The sequence below is a fragment of the Anopheles merus genome, chromosome 2R (genome assembly GCF_017562075.2).
Source record: "Anopheles merus strain MAF chromosome 2R, AmerM5.1, whole genome shotgun sequence".
In the NCBI taxonomy this organism is placed as follows: domain Eukaryota; kingdom Metazoa; phylum Arthropoda; class Insecta; order Diptera; family Culicidae; genus Anopheles; species Anopheles merus.
Window position 1 is genome coordinate 10,698,222 of NC_054082.1, and position 25,310 is coordinate 10,723,531.

Genomic DNA, 25,310 nt, shown 5'->3' on the forward strand with positions numbered 1-25,310 from the left:
CTCGCGAGAGTGTTGGGGATCGGGCAGCGTTCGGTTCCCGAACACCGCAACACAGTCCGATGCGCTGGGCGCATCAGTCTTTCCACGGCGCTTGTTGCGGTCAAACTTTTTCCGCCATGTCACTGCTCGGCGTGCTGCTGCTCGGTGTGGTGTTGCTCTTATCGCTTGCGTATCTGTTTCTGCGCAGCAAGCACAACTACTGGCGCAGCCGAGGCTTCCCCTGCAAGCCCAGCCCGAGCCTGCTGTACGGGCAGATGCAGGGCAACGGAACCACCCGGCATGCGGCGTACGTGACGCAGGAAATCTACCGCTACGCCCAGGACCGCGGCGAACGCTACATGGGCTACAGCTTTTTCTTCATGCCGATAGTGCTGGTGTGCGATATCGAGCTGGTAAAGACGGTGCTGGTGAAGGATTTCGCCGTGTTTCACGATCGCGGCATGTACAGCAACCCGCAGGCGGACCCAATGTCCGGCAATCTGTTCTCGCTGGAAGGACACGAGTGGCGTGCGCTGAGGCAGAAGCTCACGCCGACGTTCACGTCCGGCCGGATGAAGCAGATGTTCGGCACCATGCTGCAGGTGGCGACGGAACTCCACCGCCATCTGCTCGGGCAGGTCGACCGGGAGCTGGAGATGAAGGCGGTGCTGGCCCGCTTCACCACGGACGTGATCGGGACGTGCGCGTTCGGCATCGAGTGCAATACGCTGCGCAACCCGGAGGACTCGGACTTTCTCAAGTACGGGCGGCGGGTGTTCGAGCACCGCATGCTGGCGATGGTGAAGATGACCTTTGCGATGCTGTTCCGGGCGCAGGCCGTGAAGCTGGGCGTCAAGGTGACAGACGATGATGTGGAAGCGTTCTTCACGAACCTCGTCCACGACACGGTGGAACACCGGGAGAGGAACGGTGTGCAGCGGAACGATTTCCTGAACCTGCTGCTGCAGATCAAGAACAAGGGCTGCCTGGAGGAGCAGGAACAGGATGGGTCGGCGTCGGCCGACCGCACCGGGATGACGATGAACGAGCTGGCCGCGCAGGTGTTTATCTTTTTCGTCGCCGGCTTCGAAACGTCCTCGACCGTGATGAACTTCTGTCTGTACGAGCTGGCGAAGCATCCGCACATCCAGGAGCGGCTGCGGGACGAGCTGAACCGTTCAATCGATGCGAATGGGGCCGAGCTGACGTACGACATGGTGATGGGCCACGAGTATCTCGGACAGGTGGTGAACGGTAGGTCAGATATTATGGGAATGCTTTCAGCCAAGCACTCACTCAATTCCTCTTTTGCTTTCCTTTTTTCCGCTCCCAGAAACCCTGCGCAAGTATCCGCCGCTCGAAACGACGCTGCGCGTTGCGGGACAGGATTACACCATACCAGGCACCCGGCACGTCATACCGCGCCATGTCGGGGTGCAGATCCCGGTGTACGCCATACATCACGACCCTGCCCACTATCCCGAGCCGGAGTGCTTCGATCCGGACCGCTTCTCGGCGGAAGCGTGCCGGAACCGGACACCGTACAAGTTTCTGCCATTCGGCGAGGGGCCCCGAGTGTGCATCGGTATGCGGTTCGGCATGATGCAGGTGAAGGTGGGGCTGGTGAGCATGCTGCGTGCGTTCCGCTTCCTCCCAACGGCACACACACCGGACCGCATCGTGTTCGATCCGAAATCGTTCATACTCTCACCTGCGGGGGGTAATTATTTGCGCATCGAGCAGGTGTGAAGCGCAGCGCGAGTGCTTTGTTTTTGTGCGCGATAATAAAGAATGAGTTTGGTGCTTCGGTTGCAGGAAGTGAATTGTAACCGTCCGTCCATATATGATCGTTTCTTATCCAGCTGATTGTCCGTATATGGAAAGTGGATGTTTATCATGGTTGTGATAAGCTACACGCGCCTTCACAAATTATCACATTGATAGTGAGTCACCATTCTGGCAATGGGGTTAGATGATAGCAAGTTCCTTATTTGGAGCTCACCATTGCCGACAAATACTCCGCAGCTCATACTCGCTCATCGCCCTAGGTCAGGAACGCCCCTGCGCAAGATATCGTAAGCTAGCGTGCGGTAACATAATCGATTCTGTATGTGTGTTGGTATATGTTGTGCGATTTCTACAGATAGCCAAAAAAACACAAATCTACCGCAGACCGAAAACCGCAAGTCATCGTTCGCGAGCGGATTGCACTCACACCATCAAGTAGTCGCGGGTTGGGCGAACGAAAGCTAGGGATGGAGTCATAAACGGTACGCGAACGGCGATTGGCTCCATTCAGTTGCGTGGCATCGGCGAGAGCAGCAAGATGGATCTGTTAAGCTACGTGTTGACCGCGTTCGTGTTCGTCGTCTCGATTGCGTACCTATACCTGCGCAGTCGGCACAACTATTGGCGTGATCGGTGCTTTCCCTACACGCGCCAGAAGCCGCACCTGCTGTACGGGCACATGGAGCAGTTCCAGTCCAAGCACGCATCGTACATCAACGAGGAGCTGTACTGGGAGTTTAAGAACCGCGGCGAACCGATCGGTGGCATGAGCATGTTCTTCCTGCCCGGCCTGATCGTGGCCGATCCGGAGCTGGTGAAGTCGATCCTGGTGAAGGACTTTAGCGTGTTCCACGATCGGGGCGTGTTTAACGATGCCAAAGCGGACCCGCTGTCGGCCCATCTGTTCGCGCTGGAGGGTCACGAGTGGCGCGTGCTGCGCCAGAAGCTTACGCCAACGTTCACCTCCGGTCGGATGAAACAAATGTTCGGCACGATACAGCAGGTGGCGGGCGAGTTCCTGAAGTATATGAACGAGCACTGCCACCGCGAGATTGAGATGAAGGATGTGCTGGCCCGCTTCACCACGGACGTGATCGGGACGTGCGCGTTCGGCATCGAGTGCAACACGCTGAAGAATCCGGACTCGGACTTCCGCAAGTACGGCAACAAGGTGTTCGAGCAGGACACGCTGCTGATGCTGAAGTTTATGTTTGCGACCACGTTCAAGGGTTTGGCGAAGCGCATCGGCATGAAGCTGACCGACGAGGGTGTGGAGCGGTTCTTCCTGCAGGTTGTGCGCGAGACGGTGGAGTACCGCGAGATGAACAACGTGCAGCGGAACGACTTCATGAACCTGCTGCTGCAGATCAAGAACACGGGCTCGCTGGACGGTGGCGATGTGCCGATCAAGGGGGCGGCGGGCCTGACGATGAACGAGCTGGCCGCGCAGGTGTTTGTGTTCTTCCTGGCCGGCTTCGAGACGTCCTCGACCACGATGAACTTCTGTCTGTACGAGCTGGCCAAGAACCCGGACATTCAGGACCGTCTGCGGGAGGAAATCGAGCGTGCGGTGGAGGAGAACGGCGGCGAGGTGACCTACGACATGGTGATGAACGTGCAATATCTGGACAACGTTATCAATGGTAAGCATTCGGAGCGGGTGGCATATGTTTGTGGAACCTGCTTTGCTTACTTACTCCTTTCGTTGTAGAAACCCTGCGCAAGTACCCGCCGATCGAGTCACTTTCGCGCGTACCGATGCGTGATTACACCGTGCCCGGGACCAAGCACGTGATACCGAAGGACACATTCATCCAGATACCCGTGTACGCGCTGCACCGCGATCCCGAGTTCTACCCCGAGCCGGAGCAGTTCAACCCGGACCGCTTCCTGCCGGAGGAGGTGAAAAAGCGACACCCGTACGTGTTTTTGCCGTTCGGCGAGGGGCCACGCATCTGTATCGGGCTGCGGTTTGGCGTAATGCAGGCAAAGATTGGGCTGATTACGCTGCTGCGAAACTTCCGCTTCACGCCCTCATCGCAAACGCCGGCCAAAATCGTGTTTGACCCAAAGTCCTTCATATTATCACCGTCCACCGGTAATTATCTGAAGGTTGATAAGATATAGTGCCTGCGTGCAAGAGGGGAGAACTCATTTTTAAGGGGAGAAATGAGAGGTTTTTATAATATTTTACACCTCGATTTAGATAACTTGATTGCAATCATCCCGAAGGAATTGTAAGTGTACTGTTTGTGCGTTTAGAATTAAGACAATGTTTTGGGTGAGACAAATAAAACGAACACCTTTAAAAGAGAATGCGATATCCTTTTATGGGTCTTGGGAACTAAAATGTTAAATGTTTAATATATCACTGAACGGTTTATAATATCTCTTTGCCAGGGGCAGATTCAAAGAGTTCTTGTAAACATTGCATGTCGATCTTTAAAACACCAACAAGATATAAAGTTCTTTTTCCATGTGCAATAACAAACATTTTCGTTAAAATGGTTTTTTAACTTTCCAATGTTTTGAATCCCAAATGCATCCAGTTCACTGTTTGAAATATAACATATCAAAATACAAACAAACGATCATCTTTGATCGTTCAACCTTGAGTAAACAAAGATGTTTGTTGTATAGGTGAATATTGGAAACAGTGTAGTTTACCACTTTCATGTCATTGCACTGTGGATTTAATTTCACATCCACTTGCTAAAACATGAAGCTAATCTTCTGAAACGTGACAAACATATCGAAATCAGCATAGTCATTGCGTCAGTCATGAATACGCGTTGCGCCAAATTCCTCCAAGCTTACGTTGCATGTGCAAATGTTTATCTGACAGATGGGATTAGCCATCAATTTCATTTAGGCTATCGGTTCACGTGAGAATACTTTTGGTACGGACAGATTACAGCTTTACACAGTAAGTGATGAATAATGCTAACCATTGCTGCAGGTTGCATCATACGATGCAAAGCATCAGAGGCATACGCCGATACAACACAAATTTCATCATTCCATTTCAATAATTGGGGTTCATTGATGTGTGTATGTGTGTTGGTCCCTTCTTGTCGAGTATTTGCTGATCTACAACAAATGGATGTTATTCCGTTTGAAATGTTGCGTGGGATTTCAAGATTTTATCCTAGAGGGTGAAGAGTATGCCAAACTTTGTTGATATGTTTCTTACAATAAGAATTTTTTTACAGGGTTTCCCACGATTTATTGGTCAGTTCCCATGATTTTTTGGTGCGTTCCCACGATTTTTGACCGTATCCCATAGATTTTTGGTTCGTTCCCATAATTTATTGGTATTTTCCGATTGGATATCAATACAATTGGACCACAAAATTCTGGTAAACGGCCAAAAAATCGTGGGAACGCACCAAAAAAATATGAGAACCCACCAAAAAATGATGGGAACCAACCAATAAATCGTGGGAAACCCTGTAAACCAAGAAATTGTTCCTATTTCTACAACATATCAATACCATTGTTTGAAAGCATTTGAAGTCAAAGCCCCACTGTCGCTTGTGAGCGGGGGGGCAGGGTTTATGGCAACACGATCGATTTCACCAATACAACAGCAACGAATATTTCGGCACATGAGACAGTTTCGGGTGAGCTAGGGCGAAGCTTTCGTCAAGTCATCTCATCGATGGCAAGGTGTGTATGTACAACTCGGTGCTACGCACATTATCTATGCTTCAGCGCTTCGCTGCGGGTTATATATAGTGGACAGTGGCGGCCCGAAGCACGCTCAGTTTCGGTAGAACTGTAAAAACGTTAAGGCCAGCTGTGTCCGCAATGGAGCCCGTTACGATAGTGTTGACGGCCTTTATTTTCGTGGTCTCGATCGTGTATCTGTTTGTGCGCAGCAAGCACAACTTTTGGAAGGACCAGGGCGTACCGTACGCACCGAAGCCACACCTGTTCTACGGGCACGTGAAGGGACAGTCCCGGACGCGCCATGGTGCCGACATTAATCAGGAGCTGTACCGATACTTCAAGCAGCGCGGTGTACCGTACGGTGGCATCAGTCTCTTCATTATGCCGTCGCTGATCGTGGTCGATCCGGAGCTGGTGAAGACGATTCTGGTGAAAGACTTCAACGTGTTTCACGATCGGGGCGTGTATTCCAATCCGCGAGATGACCCATTCACGGGCAATCTGTTCGGGCTCGAGGGAACACCGTGGCGATTGTTGCGTCAGAAGCTTACGCCGACGTTCACCTCGGGCCGGATGAAGCAAATGTTCGGCACCATCTGGGCGGTAGCGCTTGAGTTGGAAAAGTATATGGAGGAGAACTACAACCAGCCGGAGGTGGAGATGAAGGATGTGCTGGGACGGTTTACGACCGATGTGATCGGGACGTGCGCGTTCGGCATCGAGTGTAACACGCTCAAGACGCCGGACTCGGACTTCCGCAAGTACGGCAACAAGGCGTTCGAGCTGGACCCGATAACGTTGACAAAGTTTTTCTTTGCCACCTCGTACCCGCAGCTGGCACGTAAGCTACACGTCCGAACGACGCAGCAGGACGTGGAAGACTTTTTCATGAAAATTGTGCGCGAAACGGTCGACTATCGTGAGACGAACAACGTGCAGCGGAACGACTTTATGAATCTGCTGCTGCAGATCAAGAACAAGGGCAAGCTGGACGATCACGGTACGGTTGTTGGGAAGGGCGAGGTTGGGTTAACGCACAATGAGCTAGCGGCCCAAGTGCTGATCTTTTTCCTGGCCGGCTTCGAGACGTCCTCAACCACGCAAAGCTTCTGTCTGTACGAGCTGGCCAAGAACCCGGACATTCAGGATCGCTTGCGGGAGGAGATCAACCGTGCGATCGAGGAGAACGGCGGCGAGGTGACGTACGATGTGGCGATGAACATACAGTATTTGGACAACGTAATCAACGGTTAGTATGAAGTGTTTGTGTAGGCGTGACCATGTTGGTAGTCGTAATACGAAGTGCCATAATTTCGTTTGTTTACTCTTCCCGTTGTTGTACAGAAACGTTACGCAAATATCCTCCGGTTGAAACGCTCACACGCAAACCGTCGAGTGATTATGTGATACCCGGCACCAGGCACATCGTACCGAAGGACACGGTCGTACAGATACCGATCTACGCGATCCAGCGCGATGCGGACCACTATCCCGATCCGGAACGGTTCGATCCCGACCGTTTCCTGCCGGAGGAGGTGAAAAAACGACACCCGTACGTGTTTTTGCCGTTCGGCGAGGGACCACGCATCTGCATCGGGTTGCGGTTCGGCATGATGCAGACGAAGGTGGGCCTGATAAACCTGCTGCGTCGGTTCCGCTTCTCGCCGTCCGCACGGACACCGGAGCGGGTTGTATACGATCCGAAGATGTTTACGCTGTCCCCTATCGGTGGGAACTATCTGAAGGTGGATAAGATTGCGTAGCTGCTATCATGAGGCGGCCGTGTGTTCTTCAACACACTTTTACTATAAGTCGCACTTTTACGAGATCAAATACATCTTTTTTTACGTAGTTTAAACCAACTATTGTTTGGATTATTTGTCTTCTCTGGGCGGCAAGAAACTTTATGGCTTAAAGGGCTGATTTGTGAAATAAAAGATGCTTTTTTAATGAGGACCAGACGTTATTATACTGTGCGTTTATGACGAGCTTGACAAAATGTGAATAGAATAAAATGCATGCGGAGACCGTGGAAACCTGTTCTGTAGCTGGTTTCAATCATTAGTATGTCTTTCACACACACGCCTCCAACGATACCGTGAATGGTGTAAGGTAACTCAGCCAGAATACTTCACACATTGAAATTTTTGATTCCGTTTTATGTATTTTTGAAAACAAAATTTATCCTACCAACGTTTTCCGTCGTGGATAATAAAATTTAATTAAACGTTCAAAGTCACCTGCAGCAAACGCGTGCCCAGCGCACAAAAAGGCACGTTTTTTTATTTAGCCAGTGTTAAGTCATTGCACTCAGCACTTTCTTCTAATGACCTGCCTGCCTACATCACGCTGTTGCAAAAAAGGCGAAAAAACCACGCACGCGCTGATACCAACACACTGGAAGTTGTTTGTAAATATTGCCTACCGATGACTAGTACAAATTATGCTTAGGAACATCTCAACGAATTCACGGCACCACACACAAACACACTGACAGCGTGTGCTGATTTATCTGCTGGCCACCGCATTTCGGGTAGGCGAGTCCGATTGCCTAGCAGTCTATATAACTTGCCGAGCAGCACCCGTACCTGCTCAGTTTGTCCCGGTGGCTCGAATTAGGCAAACGATGGAGCTAATTAACGCGGTGCTGGCCGCGTTCATCTTCGCAGTGTCGATCGTGTATCTGTTCATACGCAATAAGCATAACTATTGGAAGGACAATGGGTTTCCGTACGCGCCGAATCCACACTTTCTGTTCGGGCATGCGAAGGGCCAGGCCCAGACACGGCACGGCGCCGACATCCATCAGGAGCTGTACCGATACTTCAAGCAGCGGGGCGAACGGTACGGCGGCATCAGCCAGTTTATCGTGCCCTCGGTGCTGGTGATCGACCCGGAGCTGGCGAAGACGATCCTGGTGAAGGATTTTAACGTGTTTCACGATCACGGCGTGTTTACCAATGCAAAGGACGACCCGCTCACGGGACATCTGTTCGCACTGGAGGGCCAACCGTGGCGGTTGATGCGCCAGAAGCTTACGCCGACGTTCACCTCGGGCCGGATGAAGCAAATGTTCGGCACCATCTGGGACGTGGGGCTTGAGCTGGAAAAGTGTATGGAGCAAAGCTACAACCAGCCGGAGGTGGAGATGAAGGATATTCTGGGCCGTTTTACGACCGATGTGATCGGGACGTGCGCGTTCGGCATCGAGTGCAACACGCTGAAGACGTCCGACTCGGAGTTCCGCAAGTACGGCAACAAGGCGTTCGAGTTGAATACGATGATCATGATGAAGACTTTCCTCGCGTCGTCCTACCCGACGCTGGTGCGCAATCTGCACATGAAGGTCACGTACAACGATGTGGAGCGGTTCTTCCTGGACATCGTGAAAGAAACGGTCGAATACCGGGAGGCGAACAACGTGAAGCGGAACGACTTCATGAACCTGATGCTGCAGATCAAGAACAAGGGCAAGCTGGACGATAGTGACGACGGTAGTGTGGGCAAGGGAGAGGTCGGCATGACACAGAACGAGCTGGCGGCCCAGGCGTTTGTGTTTTTCCTGGCCGGTTTTGAGACGTCGTCCACCACACAAAGCTTCTGTCTGTACGAGCTGGCAAAGAACCCGGACATCCAGGAGCGGCTGAGAGAGGAAATTAATCGCGCTATTGCGGAGAACGGTGGAGAGGTGACGTACGACGTGGTCATGAACATAAAGTATTTGGACAATGCGATTGACGGTAAAAATCTTAGCTTAAGCCTAATAGTATTTTGTATGCCGGGACTGGGTGCTTATTGGCAGCTGTTTTCTTGTCTATTGCAGAAACCCTTCGGAAGTACCCACCGGTGGAATCGTTAACCCGTGTACCGTCTGTGGACTATCTCATCCCCGGCACGAAGCATGTGATCCCGAAGCGAACACTGGTGCAAATTCCAGCCTACGCGATTCAGCGCGATCCGGACCACTATCCCGACCCGGAACGGTTCAATCCTGATCGATTCCTACCGGAGGAGGTGAAAAAACGACACCCGTTCACGTTCATCCCATTCGGCGAGGGGCCACGCATCTGCATTGGGCTGCGGTTTGGCTTGATGCAAACCAAGGTGGGATTGATTACGCTGCTGAGAAAGTTCCGCTTCTCGCCGTCCGCACGTACGCCCGAACGGGTGGAATACGATCCGAAAATGATAACCATAGCGCCGAAAGCGGGCAACTACTTAAAGGTGGAAAAGTTGTAGTCCGCTATCAGTGCAAGCGTTTCGTTCGTTTGGGTGCTGAAGCTCTCCCGGGTTTATAGTTTTGTGTTGCAATAAAAGCAAAACAAAGCATCGCTAACATAGAGGCACAAAAAAGATACGCGCGAATGAGTGACAGTTTTAGCTGACAGAACGATGACGGACAGCTTTCGTGAAGAGTTGAAACAACAAAATACTCCAGATAAGATACTGCAATTGGGGACCATCGAGAGTGGCAAGCGAATGAAACAATCGACGCAAAAGGCATGCGCTTGAAGCTTAATTAAAGTTGTGGAATTCTAACACAAGTACACGCATACCCACACATCTGCGCAGATCTGCGAGAGAGATGATAAATGAAGGAAAAGAAGAGCGCTGCAAATCTTCCATGACTGTGCAAATCTTGGGGAATCTTTTGTTAAACGGGGGTTAAGGCCGGGAGAAGAACAGGGAACACTCTGAAAGGGGCAAGAGTACGACCAGATTTGGAAGCATCAGTTTTGGAGGGGTGTTAGCGTTTCAACACCGCTCGCACATACACGCCTGACAGCTCATATTCGGTCAAGCATCAACCGGTGACCTTCATCGTTGGATGAGAGGTGATTCCGGTTGTGCGCGATGGTGGCGGTGGGGTTGGTTTACAAACTGTGGATCTAATTTGATGCTCGAACGTTTTGTTGCTCTCGGCGACCTGCCTGCGAGGTAATATTGACGCTGGGGATGCTGGAGAAGCTAACGGGTGGTGCCCGTTCCCGACGTTGAGTATCTAAAGAGCGGTTCTTGTCTTGCCTATGAATATTGATGATGATTTTATGAGGCCAAGCAGAATGAGAAGTTATTGCTGGATACATGACTCATTCGATTCTATTTGTGCAGCAGTTTAAAAAAAATCTTATATCACAAATTTCGATGTGTTTTAGATCAAGCAGAACTTGTCATAATAGGAATTACGTTGGAAATTCGTGTGATCTTATTGTACCTGCATTTAAAAACGTGTGCATGGAATTTTACCTTTGGAAGGTAAGTTATCAAAAAGGTATCAAACATTGAATGTGCTACAACGGTATACATGAAGGTTTCTGAGCTATGATCCTAAATAATTAGGTGCCAAGTTCCCATTCTACCTACATTTCGAACCGTTAACCAATACGTTTTGTGAACAGAGCTCTACCCATGGTAAGGGTAATGGACTCTTATAGACTTGCCCGGACAGTGGTTCTAGAACCTTCGCCGAGTCCGGTCACATAATGAGAGCCGACAGAAACGATCCAGAACATTCCAATGGCAGCAACTAGAGAGGATTTCCCTGCATTTTGATCGAGAACATTCCGGCAATTTTGTAAAAAAGGTATTTTCCCTGGATAATAGAAGGCTGTAATTTGATTTATTCTCGAAGGCGAGGAAGCCTTCCCTTCAGCTAACTAGGCGTTCTGCAATGCGTGGTATTGCAGCGATTGATTCAACGAAAACCGAAGATCCACTGGGAGTTCATATGCGGACTTTCGGAAACTCAGTAGGCATAATATTCCATAGGTCAAACGATTGACGATCGAGGAATGAAGATAAAATTTCATCTGATCATATAGGGCTCAATACTATCACTACTTAGAATATTGCTTTAGCAACAGCGAAACTATAGAAGATCGAGATGTTAATGTAAGAAGTAGATCTGGGAATGGTCTATGAAAAGATTGGATTCATAATCTTTCGCTCATACCACGAGCCGCAGCTAAGAGAATTGCAAGTGGGTGGCGATAATTTGACGACAAACTCAATTCGGCATTGTAATTAAATTCAGTTGTAATGAGATGAGTTTACTACATAACATGTAAAGCTTGAACGAAAAATGATGGAAGAACAACAAACGTGTCACTATATAGCATCTCACCGTAGCGATGGTATTAGCGAAGACCCTCACCTCAAGCGTCACCACGGAAAGAAAAACCGCTTTTCTTGGAGGGGAATGAATGGGACTCATTCAACCATTAATAATGGACACGTTTAGTAGGTTCCCGTCCAGTTAACAAAAAAGAGAGTGATCAAAAGAAAATTGAGGAGACTAATGTTTGATTGAATATAGATAGAGTTAGGCCTACTAGATATCGGTGTCTGTGTCATAATCTTATCACAGAACTCCAAGCTAACCAAAGTGATGCTAATCGACCCACCAAAGGGCTCGACTTAGGTAGAGTTGTCTCGTGCTTCCCCCTCCAAAATTATGCAACACGCTTCTTATCGGCTTCCCTCTGGAACGATGATAACAAAAAAGAGTTCTTTCGAAATCTTCCCTCAGCGCTTCGTAACTTTCTCGAACCAAACTAATACCGTACCGGTTTCAGTGCCACATTATCAGATTGATGTCTATCTAGTCCGTCAGTTGTAAATTGTGTCTCGGTATAGTCCTACACCGGCAACATGCCGATCGTGGAGTTTTGGATCGCCCTCGGTACGACGGTACTGCTGACCGGCGCCTTTGGGTTGTGCCTGATCCTGGACAAACGGCGATCGCTTTGGGTGGATCGTCGCTTTCCCAGCACCGGACGAACCAGTGTACTGTACGGAGACTATGGAGCCGCTGGGCGTACCGAGCATCGTATATACACAACACAACGGCTGTATCGTGAGTTTAAGAGCAAACAATGGCCCATCGGTGGGGCGCTGATGTACCTGACGCCGTGTGTGATACCGACCGATCCGCATCTGATTGAGGTTTTGCTCAGCGAAGAGTTTGTGAAAAACAAGAAGAGCAGCATCGCTGGGAGTTCAATCTTCCGAAAACGGTGGAGTTCGTTCGAGGACGAGCACTACAACTCACTGGTTAACGTGGCTACGGAAGAAAGCGCAAAAGTAGTGGAGATGTTGTGCGCGTCGAAACAGCCTGTTGATGTGAAAGTGATCGCCGAGCTGTACGCAGTACGAATGATAGCAAGATGTGTTTTTGGGAAGCGTTGCACCGAAGAAAGTCACAACTTTCCCATCACGGAGAAACTGGCCAGCCAACCGGGTGGCATTGTTTGGGACGTATTTTCGACCGCTTTTCCTGGCGCAACATTTACCGCCACGCTGCGGAAACTGTTGGATCACTTTCAAAAACATCCCGCTCTTCTGGACGAGCTCGTTAGTTCATTTTTGACCGAACGGACCGCAGATGTGAACTTCTTGCAGCATTTAAAGCTTACGGAACAACGTGCGAAAGCGAACGAACGTATAGAGTTCGGTAATACAAGAGCGCTCATGCTCGAGTTAGTCCAAAATGTGTTCTTTGTAGCGTCGGGCACAATAATTGCTTGTCTGTTTGAGATGGGCCATAACGGAGGCATACAGAAAGGTCTGCATGAGACATTGAAACGATCGAATCCGTTTGCGGTCGATACACTGGAGAACGTGATCAGTGGTAAGCGAGATCGTTTGGCACCCCTGTGAACGTGACCTTCACCGTTTGTGACGCTCTTTTCAGAAACGCTGCGGAAATATCCACCAGTGGGTGAGATATCGTTTGTTACCGGTGCCAATACTAGGCTACCGAGCGGGGAGTTGGTCGTGCCGAAAAATACGAGAGTGGTTGTACCGATCTACGCTCTCCAGCGTGATGCTGAGCACTATCCCGACCCGGAGCGATTCAACCCGGAGCGATCTATTTTCAGCTCGATCGAACAGTCCGTGCTCTATCGACCGCTCGGAGTCGAGCCGCTTCCTATTGGATCCAGCTTGGGGCTGCTGATGGTGCGTGTAGCGTTGAGCAACATATTGGGCAAGTGCGCTGTGAGGTTGACTCCCGAAAGCCCGGCCACTTTGAAGATATCGCCAAATCAAGCGATGCCCTACCCTAGCGGTCGGGTTGAGTTGCTGATAAGCCGTGCATCGTAAACTGGGGCGAAATTCAATGGGGATATGGTAAGGAATTTGGGTGAGGAAACTTATCAGTGGAAGGATTATTGGCAGTGGAACAGATAACGTGCAAAAGGTAAGCAACATCTAAAGGTACTGATTATTTTACAAAAGATATGAAAGTTTAAAGCTAAATTTAAAATAAAAGTGAACTATGACGCGACAATGAGACACGTTTTTAAAGTATAATTTTGAAGTGCCGTTCAATGTTGAATACTACACAGTAATTTAGAACATAATAAAATGGAAATTTCTTTGTAAAACAAATGAATATCATATGATACGCCACCAAGAACCTTACTCTATTGATGGTACTTCCCCAGCGATTTTCGTCATTGCCTGCACGTGATTGTAGGGATACGACGAGCGATTGTGTTCCCAAACCATAACAGTGACCGTTTGGTCAATAAATATATCTCGATTAGAGTTGTAAAAATAAACCGTTCAGTATCTAATCGGAAAACTTCCGAAAACAATTACCCACCAACCGCAAGCGTATAAAAGCTTCTGCAATACGCTCCCGTGTGGAAAGACAGTTTACGCCGAAGTTTACGTTGCGCAACATGTGGTTCCAGCGTGCCCCATGGCTTTTGCTGCTGGCACTGGCCAGTGCCCGCGGCCAAAGTGCGGTAGGTTGTGGAACGCTCCAATGCTGGGTGTGGCCCAGTGTAACAAGCACGCAATACGCAATTTGTTCAACTCTCTGTAGGATCGTCCCATTATTGGCACCTCCAGCGGACAGGTACAGGGCACGACCGAAGATTGCGGCATATTCTGTACGTACTACTCCTTCAAGGGTATCCCGTACGCGGAGCAACCAGTCGGTGGCTTGCGCTTCGCCGATCCGGTACCACGGGCCGCCTGGACGGGTGTGCGCGATGCTAGCCAGCACGGAAGCAGTTGCCCGACGCCCGATGCACTACCGACCGAGGCAGAGGATTGCCTTTATCTCAACGTGTACAGCCCCTCGCTGGTGGGCACTCGGCCCGTGATGGTGTTCGTACACGGCGGCGCTTACGTTGGCGGCTCGGGCGATGACGCGCTGTACGGGGCGCGCCACTTTATGCCGGAAAATGTGGTCATTGTAACGCTCAACTATCGGCTCGGTGTGCTGGGATTCCTCGGTACGGGCGATCGGAGTGCATCGGGCAACTGGGCCATCAAGGATTGCGTTGAGGCGTTGCGCTGGGTACAGCGGAACATCGGTGCGTTCGGTGGCGATGCTGGCCGCGTAACCATCTTCGGCCAGTCGGCTGGCGGTGCGTTGGTACACTTCCTCACGCTGTCCCCGCTGGCGGTGGGATTGTTCGAGCGTGCCATCACCCACAGCGGATCGGCCCTTAACTCCTGGTCGCTGCAGCCAAACCCACGCCAGCAGGCGGAAAGGATAGCAGCCGAACTGGGCATTCACACAACCGACACGGCCACGCTGGTGTCGGCGCTGCGTCAGGTTCCGTACCGTGACCTGATCAAGCCCGATCTGCCCACACTGGATAAACTGATGATACCGTTGGAGTTCGGTCCCGTCGTCGAACCGGCCGATGCACCGGGCCAAGTTGCGCTCGATCGGCTGCCGATCGAACTGATCGAGAGTGGATCGTACCGGGCCGTACCGCTGATGGCGGGCTTTACCGATATGGATGCGCTGCTGTTTAGCGCCGTTGAGATGGTCACCAATCCGGGCATCTTCGATACGTTCAACAACAATCCGCACCTGCTCGTACCGTTCGTGTGGAACATTCCGGCGGGCAGTGCCGCGTCGAACGCGGTGAGCCAAGCCTTCCGGCAGTACTACTGGCAGGGTCAACCGTTAAGCCCGGCGCTGCTGGCTCAGTTCAGCGTGTATCTTACCGATCTTCAGTTCGCGTACCCGCAGCTTGAAATGGCCAAACGGCACGCCAGCCGGTCGCCCGTCTACCTGTACCAGTTTAAGTACGACGGTGACCTGAACTTGGTGAAACAGTTCGCTGGCATCCCGCTGCCGGGAGCAGTTCATGGAGACGACCTTTGCTATCTGTTCGATACGAAACAGTTTGGCGGAGGTGAGCTTCCGATCACTAGCCACGCTGCAACGGTGCGCCAACGTATGTTGCGATTGTGGACCAACTTTGCCAGAGATGGGTAAGCTGTTTTCCCGGTTGTTTGTTGCTGTGTCATTAATGCTGGTTTATGCGTTTCCCAAATAGAACTCCTACTCCTGCAACTGACGCCCTCTTGCAGGGAACCTTGTGGAGACCGCTCAGTCCGGGGATGATCGATGCGACGCTAAACATAGGGCATGATCTCACCATGGAGGTGAACCCGATTGCAAGCCGCTACAGCCAGTGGCTAGATCTGGCAGAGCGGTATGCAAACAATATTTTCCGAATTTAGGTTCGTTACCGACGTACTTTAAAATTGCAAAAGGAATATGGAACGAATAAAGGTATAAAGGCTTAACTTTCGTTGACTATACCCGTGTTAGATAATGATTGTGAGCAGCAAACGGTTATTAAAACAACGGCATGCTTCTGCGCACGAAACGTTGTAGCTGTTGATAGTAAAAAAGAACCACAACGCATATGCCCGGCGACGCCGTTAGATTGAGCGTCGGTCAGTGTTGAGCTAAGCTCTCCCTCGCTCACGGTGGGCACTCGTCACATTCTCGCGCGTTAGCTGTCGTTCGCTTTTAACGTTCGCGTGACTAGTCTTGTTTGAACGGTCGCTTAGTACGCATCGCCATTTTCGTCACGTTTTCGGTGTTCGCGCAGAATGACAGTGTGGTTGTTGTTGGTGGTGGTGGTAGCAACGCTACTCTATTATTACGTATGGCGCCGCTACCGCTACTGGAGAGACAGAGGCATTGCCGAACTCGACCCATCCTTTCCGCTCGGCGACATGAAGGGTGTGGGAACGACGCGCGGCTTTATCGACATGCTCGATGAAGCGTACGGGCGAGTGCGGGGCAAATCGGCAGCAGTCGGGGTATACTTTCTCATCAGCCCGATACTGATCGTGGCCGATCTCGACCTCGCCAAGCAGATACTGGTGAAAGATTTTCACCTGTTCCACGATCGCGGCATGTACGTGAACGAGCGGGACGATCCCCTGTCCGGGCATCTGTTCTCGATCGGCGGCGAACGGTGGCGCTACCTGCGCAACAAGCTCAGCCCCACGTTCACGTCCGGCAAGATCAAATCAATGTTTGTTACGATACGTGAAATTGGAGACGAGCTGCTCGCTTCCTTCGACAAGTATATTGATTGCGGGGACCCGATCGATATCAAGTTACTGTGCCAGTGCTTTACCTGCGACGTGGTAGGCTCGTGCGCCTTTGGGCTGCAGTGCAACTCGCTCAAAAACGGAGGCTCCAAGCTGCTCGAGATCGGCGACAAGGTGTTCCGGGCAAGCCCAATGCGTATGGTGTACTCTGTGGCGATCGGGATCTTTCCGCGGCTTTCGCGAGCCCTCCGACTGCCCGCCCTGCCCGGTGATGTGTCGGCGTTCTTCAGACCACTGGTACAGTCCACGGTGGAGCATAGGGAGCGAAATGCGATCGAACGTCCCGATTTTCTCAATCTGCTGATACAGCTCAAAAACAAAGGTACGGTGGAGGACGAAGAAACAGAAGAACTGCAAAAGCTGACGCTCGACGAGGTGGCAGCGCAGGCGTTCGTGTTCTTCTTCGCCGGGTTCGAAACGTCCTCGACAACGCTCTCGTTCGCACTGTTCGAGTTGGCCAACAATCCCGACATTCAGGAGCGAGTGCGGGCGGAGGTGCTGGAAATGCTTCAGCTCCACGACGGCAAGATCACGTACGACGCACTGAAGGAGATGACGTACCTCGATCAGGTCATCAATGGTAAGCAACCGCCTCGAACCGATTGAGAAGCGCGTCGCACTAACTTTTTCTTGTATTACAGAAACGCTTCGCTTGTACACACCAGTTCCTCATCTGTTCCGAGTGACGAACGAGTCGTACCATCTGCCGTCGCTAAATGTTACGCTAGAGAAGGGCACGATGGTGCTGATACCGGTCCATTCGTACCATCACGATCCGGCCCTGTTTCCCGAACCGTACCGCTTCGATCCGGATCGGTTTACAGCGGACGCGATCAAGGCGCGCCACAGCCACGCGTTTCTGCCGTTCGGTGATGGGCCACGGAATTGCATCGGCATGCGGTTCGGGCTGCTGGAGGTGAAGTTTGGTTTGGTGCAGGTTCTACACAAGCTGCGCCTGACCGTTAACGAGCGTACCGCACTGCCACTGCGAATGTCTAAGCGATCGGGCTTCCCGGAGGCGGAAGGGGGCATCTGGTTAAATGCGGCGCGGTTGTGAGCGTTTTTATTGAACTTGTGCACATGTTTAGGCATGCAGTTGTATCGTGCATTGCATTGGAGCTGCTCTCTAGGAAGTGTGTAAAGCACAAACGAACATATAAACGAACCAATAGTGAGCAAAAGGAATATACGTTCAATTCATCTTTCAAGAGCTCATGACGCGCGTCAAGCTGATGTGCTAACAATGACTTGCAGCAAATGGATCATATAGCGATTGTTGTTGTTGTATCGTGCAAACCTGAAATTGGGTGTGGTCGCCGAAAATTCAAATAAAACCAAAGTCTTCTCGGTGGCAGCGTTCGTTTCAAATTGAGCCAAAAGATTAAAATTAGTTCCGCGATAAGCGTGTCCAAAAATATCGAGCGATCTGCGCAGTGGCAATCGCGTTTTTTTTTCATTATGTTATATATGTCGTACACACATGTATTCGTACGTAGCTGTGGGTGGTTTGGTGTGCTGTTAGGGGACGAGATTCTGAATTTATCAGCAGTGGGGGAAGAAACTACTTGACCCAACCAGCGTGTTAGATAGCTTCGCACCAGTACAGAAGCGTTGAAAGATAAATGCGTTGGATGTGGTTGTGTGTTGGTGTGGTTGAAGCTGATGCCCATTAATGGTTTCTCCGACGCTCTGCGTTGAATAGAGAATATCGGAGCGTTCAGTTGGTTCCTGCCGGCGGTCGGGAGCAGATCGTATTGTGCTACTAAACTTCATCGCGTCCAGGCAACAATCTGTGCGCCATGGGTTACGTCAGTGTTGTGTTATTTCTGGTGGTCCCCGCGCTCACCCTGCTTTACATCTACTTGAAGCAGCACTACCGTCATTGGGCAAATCGGAACCTACCCCAGCTGGAAGCGTCCTTCCCGCTGGGCAACATGAAGGGCGTTGGGTCCGAGATTCACTTCAACGATGTGCTGAACGAAGCGTACGCCAAAGGTAAAGCACAGTCGGCCCCGCTCGTCGGGCTGTACTTTATGCTCAAGCCCATACTGATCGTAACCGAGCTGGACATGGTGAAGCGCATACTGGTGAAAGACTTTAGCAGCTTCCACGACCGTGGCCTGTACGTGAACGAGCGGGACGACCCCCTGTCCGGGCATCTGTTTGCGCTGGACGGTGAGCGGTGGCGCTACCTGCGCAACAAGCTCAGCCCCACGTTCACGTCCGGCAAGATTAAGCTGATGTTCAACACGATTTGCGAGATCGGTGACGAGTTTCTGGCCACGGTGAATCGGTTCGTCGAGCGGGATGAGCCGTTGGATGTGAAGCTGCTGTCACAGTGCTTCACCTGCGACGTGGTAGGCTCGTGCGCGTTCGGACTGCAGTGCAACTCGCTCAAAAACGGAGGCTCCAAGCTGCTCGAGATCGGCGACAAGGTGTTTAAACCTCCCGCGTGGCGAAATATGCTGGTGTTTGCGCTCATCTCGTTTAAGAAGCTGGCGAAACGATTGCGCCTACCCGTGCTACCGGGCGAGGTGACGTCATTCTTTATGCCGCTTGTCACCGAGACGGTGGCGGATCGGGAACGGAACTCGATCGAACGGCCCGATTTTCTCAATCTGCTGATACAGCTCAAGAACAAAGGTACGGTGGAGGACGAAACAACGGAGGGACTGCAAAAGCTGACGCTCGACGAGGTGGCAGCGCAGGCGTTCGTGTTCTTCTTCGCCGGGTTCGAAACGTCCTCGACAACGCTCTCGTTCGCACTGTTCGAGTTGGCCAACAATCCCGACATTCAGCAGCGAGTGCGGACGGAGGTGCTGGAAAAGCTTCAACTCCACGACGGCAAGATAACGTACGACGCACTGAAAGAGATGACGTACCTCGATCAGGTCATCAATGGTAAATAGTGGCCAGCCCCGGCAGTGACTGAATGGCACTCAGAGCCAACTCGACTGGAGTATCGTTCTCATTTAACCACTGTGTGTGCATTTTTTTGCAGAGACACTTCGTATGTATCCGCCAGTTCCGCAGCTGATACGCGTCACCACTCAACCGTACCAGGTGGAGGGAGCGAACGTAACGCTCGAGCCCGACACGATGCTGATGATACCGATCTACGCGATACATCACGATGCCAGCATCTACCCCGACCCGGAACGCTTCGATCCGGATCGGTTTGCACTGGCCGCGACGCACGCAAGGCACACTCACGCGTTCCTGCCGTTCGGCGATGGGCCGCGGAATTGCATCGGCATGCGCTTTGGGCTGCTGGAGGTGAAGTTTGGCATCGTGCAGATGGTGAGCAAGCTGCGGTTCACCGTCAGCGAGCGTATGCAGATGCCGCTCCGGATGTCAAAAACGGCCTCCATACTGGAGGCGGAAGGAGGCATTTGGCTTAACGCAGCGAAACTGTAAAGCTGTGCCAAGCTGTGCTGACCTATCGCGTCGGTCAATGTTTGATATCTGATCGGAATGACATGTCTATTTGGAGTCAGGGTTTCGCTTTGCCAAACAACTGTGGCCATATTTTGCTTACTCTTTTAGGTTACTTACTGCTGCAATGATCCCGTCAATATTAGACTGTTTGCAACCGAAGTAAAAAATAAGAAAACTGATAAAACTTCATGGAAATGAACAGGAATTACTAATCGACATAAAAGTGCAATGCTACGAAGCGAAGACAATTTCACAATTAAGGTGCAATGTACGATGCATATGGACATATGATCGCAATAAACAACCTAATCCATTACCAGTACGCTACGTTTGCGTGTGCTTAAGCAATTGTGATTTTTTTGTAGTAATTATAGTAAGCTTCTATTGTTTACATTTGGCGAAAGCATTGCCACACATCATATTTCATCTATTGCACATCGAAACGGCGGCAAAGATTAGAGAAGCTCGCTTAACCGCCTTCCCTTAAGCATCGGGAGGTTACTAATGTCTCGTCGTGTCAGCGTCTCCATTGTCAGCGTTTCGCGTTCGTCTGGCATGCTCGTAAATCAACAATCCCAAGCAATATGTTAATGGCCGCGCCAGCAGCCCACTAGGAAGTGACCTTTGCTCCGAAATCCACCGAGTGCCAGCTATAAGTGATGAGCATCACCTGTGCTCGCAAGTTCGGCGTTGTTTGGCGATTGTTTGAACGGGCAATAAATTACAATTAATTTCCCAGATCCCGTCCTATCGTCCCAACCCTGCTCACTCACTGTGCGGCCATTGTGTGTGTGTGTGTGTCTCACCGGAAGAAGAGAAGCCTATTGTTGCGGGGGAGAAAGCTATCTGAATAAAGGACATGACGTATGTCATTCGCTAGCGTGGGAGCGCAACGTTTGACAAATGGTGGAAAAGCGGCAAGAAAGGTCGAACCGCTAGAACAGGTGTGCGCTCGCGCTTTCCAATAGACCAGCAGAGCGCGATAAATTTGCCAAAATCAATGGCGTGGAGCGAGACAGCGTACTGGTGGAGGGATGTTCTTTGTCAGTATTCTATTTTGCTGACGGGAAATGACTTTCCATTCATTGTAGCGCCCTTCAGACACCTTGGGTCGACTGTTTGGTGGGGGAAAATTTGCAATCGGCATTAGAATGAAAGTAATATTTCTTGCTCCCTATTGTTAACGAATTCTATGCCTCTACGGCGGTGTGTGTATATATGTGTGTGTGCATGTGGCCGTTTCAGTTTCTATTAGCAACGGTAGAACAGCACCACGTTGAAACGGCATACCGAAATTGAATTAAATTTTATTCCTATACACGGTAGTTTGCGGTTCCGGCCTTCCGTTACCTCACTGTCCCCATTCAGCCCACCTAGCAGCTACCGTTTACATTTGTTTTTCCACTTTTTTTCATTCAATGCTACACAACCGAAAGTACATGATAAAGTTCGCTTACGGTGCCATTTAGCGTGCTGGGTCTATGGTTTATTCACTTGCGCTTTGTGTGTGGCCGCGCAATTCGGCACCGTTACCGGTCCGTCGTGCGGAAAGCATACATTTGGGCGCACACGCACCTCGGAACGTTTGCCCTCTCGTTCATCGATTCCGAGCCAGCAGGCGACGAACCGTTGCTCGGCGATTGTGTCGTAAAACAATAGTACAACAATTTGGCATTTGATTTGCTTGCTGGCGAAAATCACCGTGCCGCTACATCTGCTCTCCTTCCACATCCCCATTCCTATCGTAAAAAGTTGATGTGTTTGTTGGCTGTACGCGTACATCGTAGCATCGCGCAGTACCAGCACTGGAGTGCGGGTTTTGGCAGTGCTTACCGACCGAAAAAGCTGGACGTTTGACGGCCAACTGGCAGTGCCAGGATGGAAGTTTAACAGGTATCAGTTCGAAGGGGCCACAACGTAAATGAAACGAAACCATTCTGCCACCGGTGACGCTAAATGGTCCGTTTAATTACGCACAATTGATCAATTACGGTTGTTGTTTGCGTGGCGAAAGATACGCAAATAAACCGGCGAGCGTACCGGGGGGAAAACGTGCGTTGTTTGTTATGTAAATGAGGCACAGCACGTGAGACCGATGCCATTTGCTTTGCGGCTTAAAGAAGTACACAAAGTGAACAAAATGTTAAATTCCAAGTACAGTGCTATACGACCATATTAAATTTCATGTAAGGCACGAGCCCATAAGACTTTGTTTAATATCAGTGACCATATATTTTACATCTTGTTTTCCTTCTTACACACCAACGAAAAAAAAACACTGATCGACGTCTTAGGCTAGTGTGAAAATTCATAAATCATGTACCCTTCTGCCCGTCTGCCATATCCGTTCAATGGATGGAAAATTCGTCAACCATTCAATGCTCGATGCACCCATCCATCTATCCGTTCCCTGTGGCGCCATAAAAACCTTACTCGGCAAATCAAACCTGAGAAAGCAAACGCAAAAGGAGAGAGAGAGAGAACAACAACAACAAAAAACCTCGACACAAATATGTCGTCTACGCCGTTAAGCACAAATCATAAAGCTCTCGCATTTATCACAACAGCCAACCCCGTGACATTGTCGTTTTACGGAGATTGCACCCGGAAGCATGTCCCATCGCGTAGTAAAGGTTTCCCATTTTCATGCCAGCGTTTTACTGTGTATGTGTGTGTGTGTGTGACAGGTATGGTAGCTCAACAGTGTGAGGCCCTTGCGTAAGCCTTTCAAAAGCTTCATTGACAAAATAAACGTCTTCGTGGTTGTGGTGCTACTGCCGTCCGTGTACTGCTAGCAAGGTAGCCAAGCGGTTCACTCGTGCGCCGTTGTTTGAATTCGCTTATCGACATAGGACCGGTACATGGGGCGTACACCGGTACGCCATTAGATTGCCAATAAAGCTTTAATGTCATTACAGGTATCGTATGATGGAATATGTGCCCATATTTCCACGCGAAATGAATCACGCTAAATGATGCAACATTGGGGAACGGGAAAACGGAAGTATCATAAAGTTCGTTTTCGTTAGAGCAGATTTGAAAACTACTATTTACGAGAAATGTTATTTCGTGTGTCTTTTTGCTGCGTTTAATGCTTCAAAAGCAGATATTCTTTCCCCCACACGCAATCAACACAAAGCGGGAACATGTCAAACATCGCGGACAAATATTTGCAAAAGGCTTAGCTTGTGTCACAATGCAAACATCGCAAACGCCTAGCGTCGAAATTTTCGAAACACATTTTAAAAGAAACGACAAAACGTCTCGATCCATACAGATACGAATCCCAACGAGGGTACAAGATAAGCCAACGACACGGTTCGCAAGAGAGGCACGGCAAATGGACGCCCAATGGCTTACGAGATTGTGTCGAAAGAAAGTGGGAGCGAAACATAAACACAGAAATGAGCGACAAACGCCATCAGCCGAGCCATCAGGGTTTATTGAATTCGTTGCCATAAATATAACTTTGTTATCGAGTGGTTGCCGAAAGGCGAAGGTCTAGAAGTGAATGGAAAGGGTGTGCGTATTTTGTTGTTGTTGAGCGCTTTGCTTTCGGTGTGGGCACCGAGGTGGACGAAAAATTCGACTACCGAAAGAAGAGAGAAAAAAGGTAATATGGGGATTTATACTGCAATACCCGTCGAAGTTTGCCGACCGAGGTATGGAGATTGTTTTGTTTTTTTTTCTCGGCAGCAACCATCAAGCTTGGCCGGATTATCTGATGCAGGGACTTGAAGGCTGCTCCGACCCGAAGATCGTAACCGAGGCAAACAAAGAGACAAATACTCAACTTAACAATATCAATCTTTCCATTCTTCTGGCCCACTTGTGAACAAGGTCAAAATTGAAGCCGATGGATGAGCATATAAAATCGAAGCTACGGCACAGGGAATCCCTCGAGAGAGGGTTGCCGGAGATGGATGGCACAAGCGGGAGCGAAAATGACCATAAAGCTAACCTTTCGGTTGAGGTTAGGTTGAGGTTTATTCTGTTTCCCTCTGTCCGGTGCTGTCCTAGGGACAGTATCTCCTTCCGCTGTCCAGCAATGGGACCACATTGATTGGGACCAGTGACCCGTAAGATTAAAGTTTGAGAATTTTTCGTTTTTGGGCGCACAATTTGATGAAATTTAACATTTTGGTACGAGCGTTTATATAGCTAAAAGAGTAACGTTTTCTAAAAAAAAAAGTAATGCGGCACGATACGTTGTGGACTCACCCAAAGCTCCGCTGATAAAAAGGATCATAGCATACATTCGTGCAGATTAGTGTGTGAAGGTGAGTAATGGTGGTGCTTACCTGAAAAACGAGGAAAAGTACATTAGTCAGAAGGTAGTGGAAACCCCGTTAAAGAAGAAGTCAGCGACAGATGGAAGTTGCTTTACAGCAATATTAGTATTACAATGAAGTTCACTTTGCCTTTCGTGTTACTTTTTGCTCAGCAACGTTTTCCCCCCTACCAAACACACATTGCATGCTAATTTCATGTCTCGGAAGTGTAATAAACGTATCATCGTCTTTTACAAAGCATAATTTCGATTGCACTACTCCCTCTCCTGTCAGCCGGATGGCTTTTCATTGAATTAAACTTTCAAACGAGCACTTGTGGTGGTGGAAAATGGGTAGCTTCCACCTGTAACCGTTGACCTTGGGAGCTCAACCACGCGGTGCAAATATAATCCGAAAGCTCGCATTCCCTCTCACCTTAGCCACACCATGCCACAATACCTGGCAGAATGCCAGCCACCGGCACTGGGAAAACGGGAAAGTTTTAATGAGCAATGAAATGTTTTATTTCACTACCTCGCTCCTGCATCCAAAAACTCTCCTCCAGCAAAACCTTCCCCATGCAGTGGTCGAATCAGGTTTGTTGCGAGAAAATGGACGGCTTAGGAGTTGAATGTTAATTTGCGGTATCCGTTGCGTTTTCGGGGGACCGCTCGCATCGACACTTGCACGCACCAGAGGCGCAGAAGCATGGTCGCGTAAACAGTGGACTGTTTCAGATTCACTTGGACACTGCGTGACGATGACCGATTGCTACGG

General features: G+C 50.1%; 8 protein-coding genes across 17 annotated transcripts in view; 7 read left to right on the forward strand and 1 right to left on the reverse strand.

Moving 5' to 3' along the window:
• Window positions 1–25,310, reverse strand: part of LOC121590717 (sodium/calcium exchanger 3) — a 116,663-nt gene that overhangs the window by 15,278 nt on the left and 76,075 nt on the right. The window lies entirely within an intron of this gene.
• LOC121590719 (probable cytochrome P450 6a14) lies at window positions 45–1,821 on the forward strand. Of its 2 annotated transcripts, none has more exons than XM_041910629.1 (2): window positions 45–1,233; window positions 1,313–1,821. In XM_041910629.1, the coding sequence occupies exons 1-2, from the start codon at window positions 60–62 to the stop codon at window positions 1,726–1,728; spliced, it is 1,590 nt and encodes a 529-aa protein (XP_041766563.1). In that variant the 5' UTR covers window positions 45–59; the 3' UTR covers window positions 1,729–1,821. The 2 variants fall into 2 exon arrangements, with proteins under 2 accessions (XP_041766563.1, XP_041766564.1); XM_041910630.1 differs by having other exon boundaries at window positions 45–1,014; window positions 1,258–1,821.
• Window positions 2,142–4,083, forward strand: LOC121590723 (probable cytochrome P450 6a14). Its single transcript, XM_041910635.1, has 2 exons — window positions 2,142–3,410; window positions 3,479–4,083. Exons 1-2 carry the CDS (start codon window positions 2,306–2,308, stop codon window positions 3,892–3,894), a joined length of 1,521 nt encoding a protein of 506 aa, XP_041766569.1. The 5' UTR covers window positions 2,142–2,305; the 3' UTR covers window positions 3,895–4,083.
• On the forward strand, window positions 5,527–7,290 carry LOC121590721 (probable cytochrome P450 6a14). The gene is made up of 2 exons (XM_041910633.1): window positions 5,527–6,688; window positions 6,784–7,290. Exons 1-2 carry the CDS (start codon window positions 5,578–5,580, stop codon window positions 7,200–7,202), a joined length of 1,530 nt encoding a protein of 509 aa, XP_041766567.1. The 5' UTR covers window positions 5,527–5,577; the 3' UTR covers window positions 7,203–7,290.
• LOC121590720 (probable cytochrome P450 6a14) lies at window positions 8,006–9,794 on the forward strand. Its single transcript, XM_041910631.1, has 2 exons — window positions 8,006–9,179; window positions 9,263–9,794. The coding sequence occupies exons 1-2, from the start codon at window positions 8,066–8,068 to the stop codon at window positions 9,676–9,678; spliced, it is 1,530 nt and encodes a 509-aa protein (XP_041766565.1). The 5' UTR covers window positions 8,006–8,065; the 3' UTR covers window positions 9,679–9,794.
• On the forward strand, window positions 12,024–14,038 carry LOC121590726 (probable cytochrome P450 6a13). Its single transcript, XM_041910642.1, has 2 exons — window positions 12,024–13,069; window positions 13,133–14,038. The coding sequence occupies exons 1-2, from the start codon at window positions 12,091–12,093 to the stop codon at window positions 13,540–13,542; spliced, it is 1,389 nt and encodes a 462-aa protein (XP_041766576.1). The 5' UTR covers window positions 12,024–12,090; the 3' UTR covers window positions 13,543–14,038.
• On the forward strand, window positions 14,076–16,002 carry LOC121590718 (neuroligin-4, X-linked-like). The gene is made up of 3 exons (XM_041910628.1): window positions 14,076–14,192; window positions 14,273–15,684; window positions 15,750–16,002. The coding sequence occupies exons 1-3, from the start codon at window positions 14,127–14,129 to the stop codon at window positions 15,934–15,936; spliced, it is 1,665 nt and encodes a 554-aa protein (XP_041766562.1). The 5' UTR covers window positions 14,076–14,126; the 3' UTR covers window positions 15,937–16,002.
• LOC121590724 (cytochrome P450 6a22-like) lies at window positions 16,177–20,610 on the forward strand. Of its 4 annotated transcripts, XM_041910638.1 has the most exons (3): window positions 16,204–16,938; window positions 19,260–19,725; window positions 19,826–20,610. In XM_041910638.1, exons 1-3 carry the CDS (start codon window positions 16,315–16,317, stop codon window positions 20,239–20,241), a joined length of 1,506 nt encoding a protein of 501 aa, XP_041766572.1. In that variant the 5' UTR covers window positions 16,204–16,314; the 3' UTR covers window positions 20,242–20,610. The 4 variants fall into 4 exon arrangements, with proteins under 4 accessions (XP_041766571.1, XP_041766573.1, XP_041766572.1 ...); XM_041910637.1 differs by lacking the exons at window positions 19,260–19,725; window positions 19,826–20,610 and adding an exon at window positions 17,466–18,196 and having other exon boundaries at window positions 16,177–17,404; XM_041910639.1 differs by lacking the exon at window positions 19,260–19,725 and having other exon boundaries at window positions 16,184–17,404.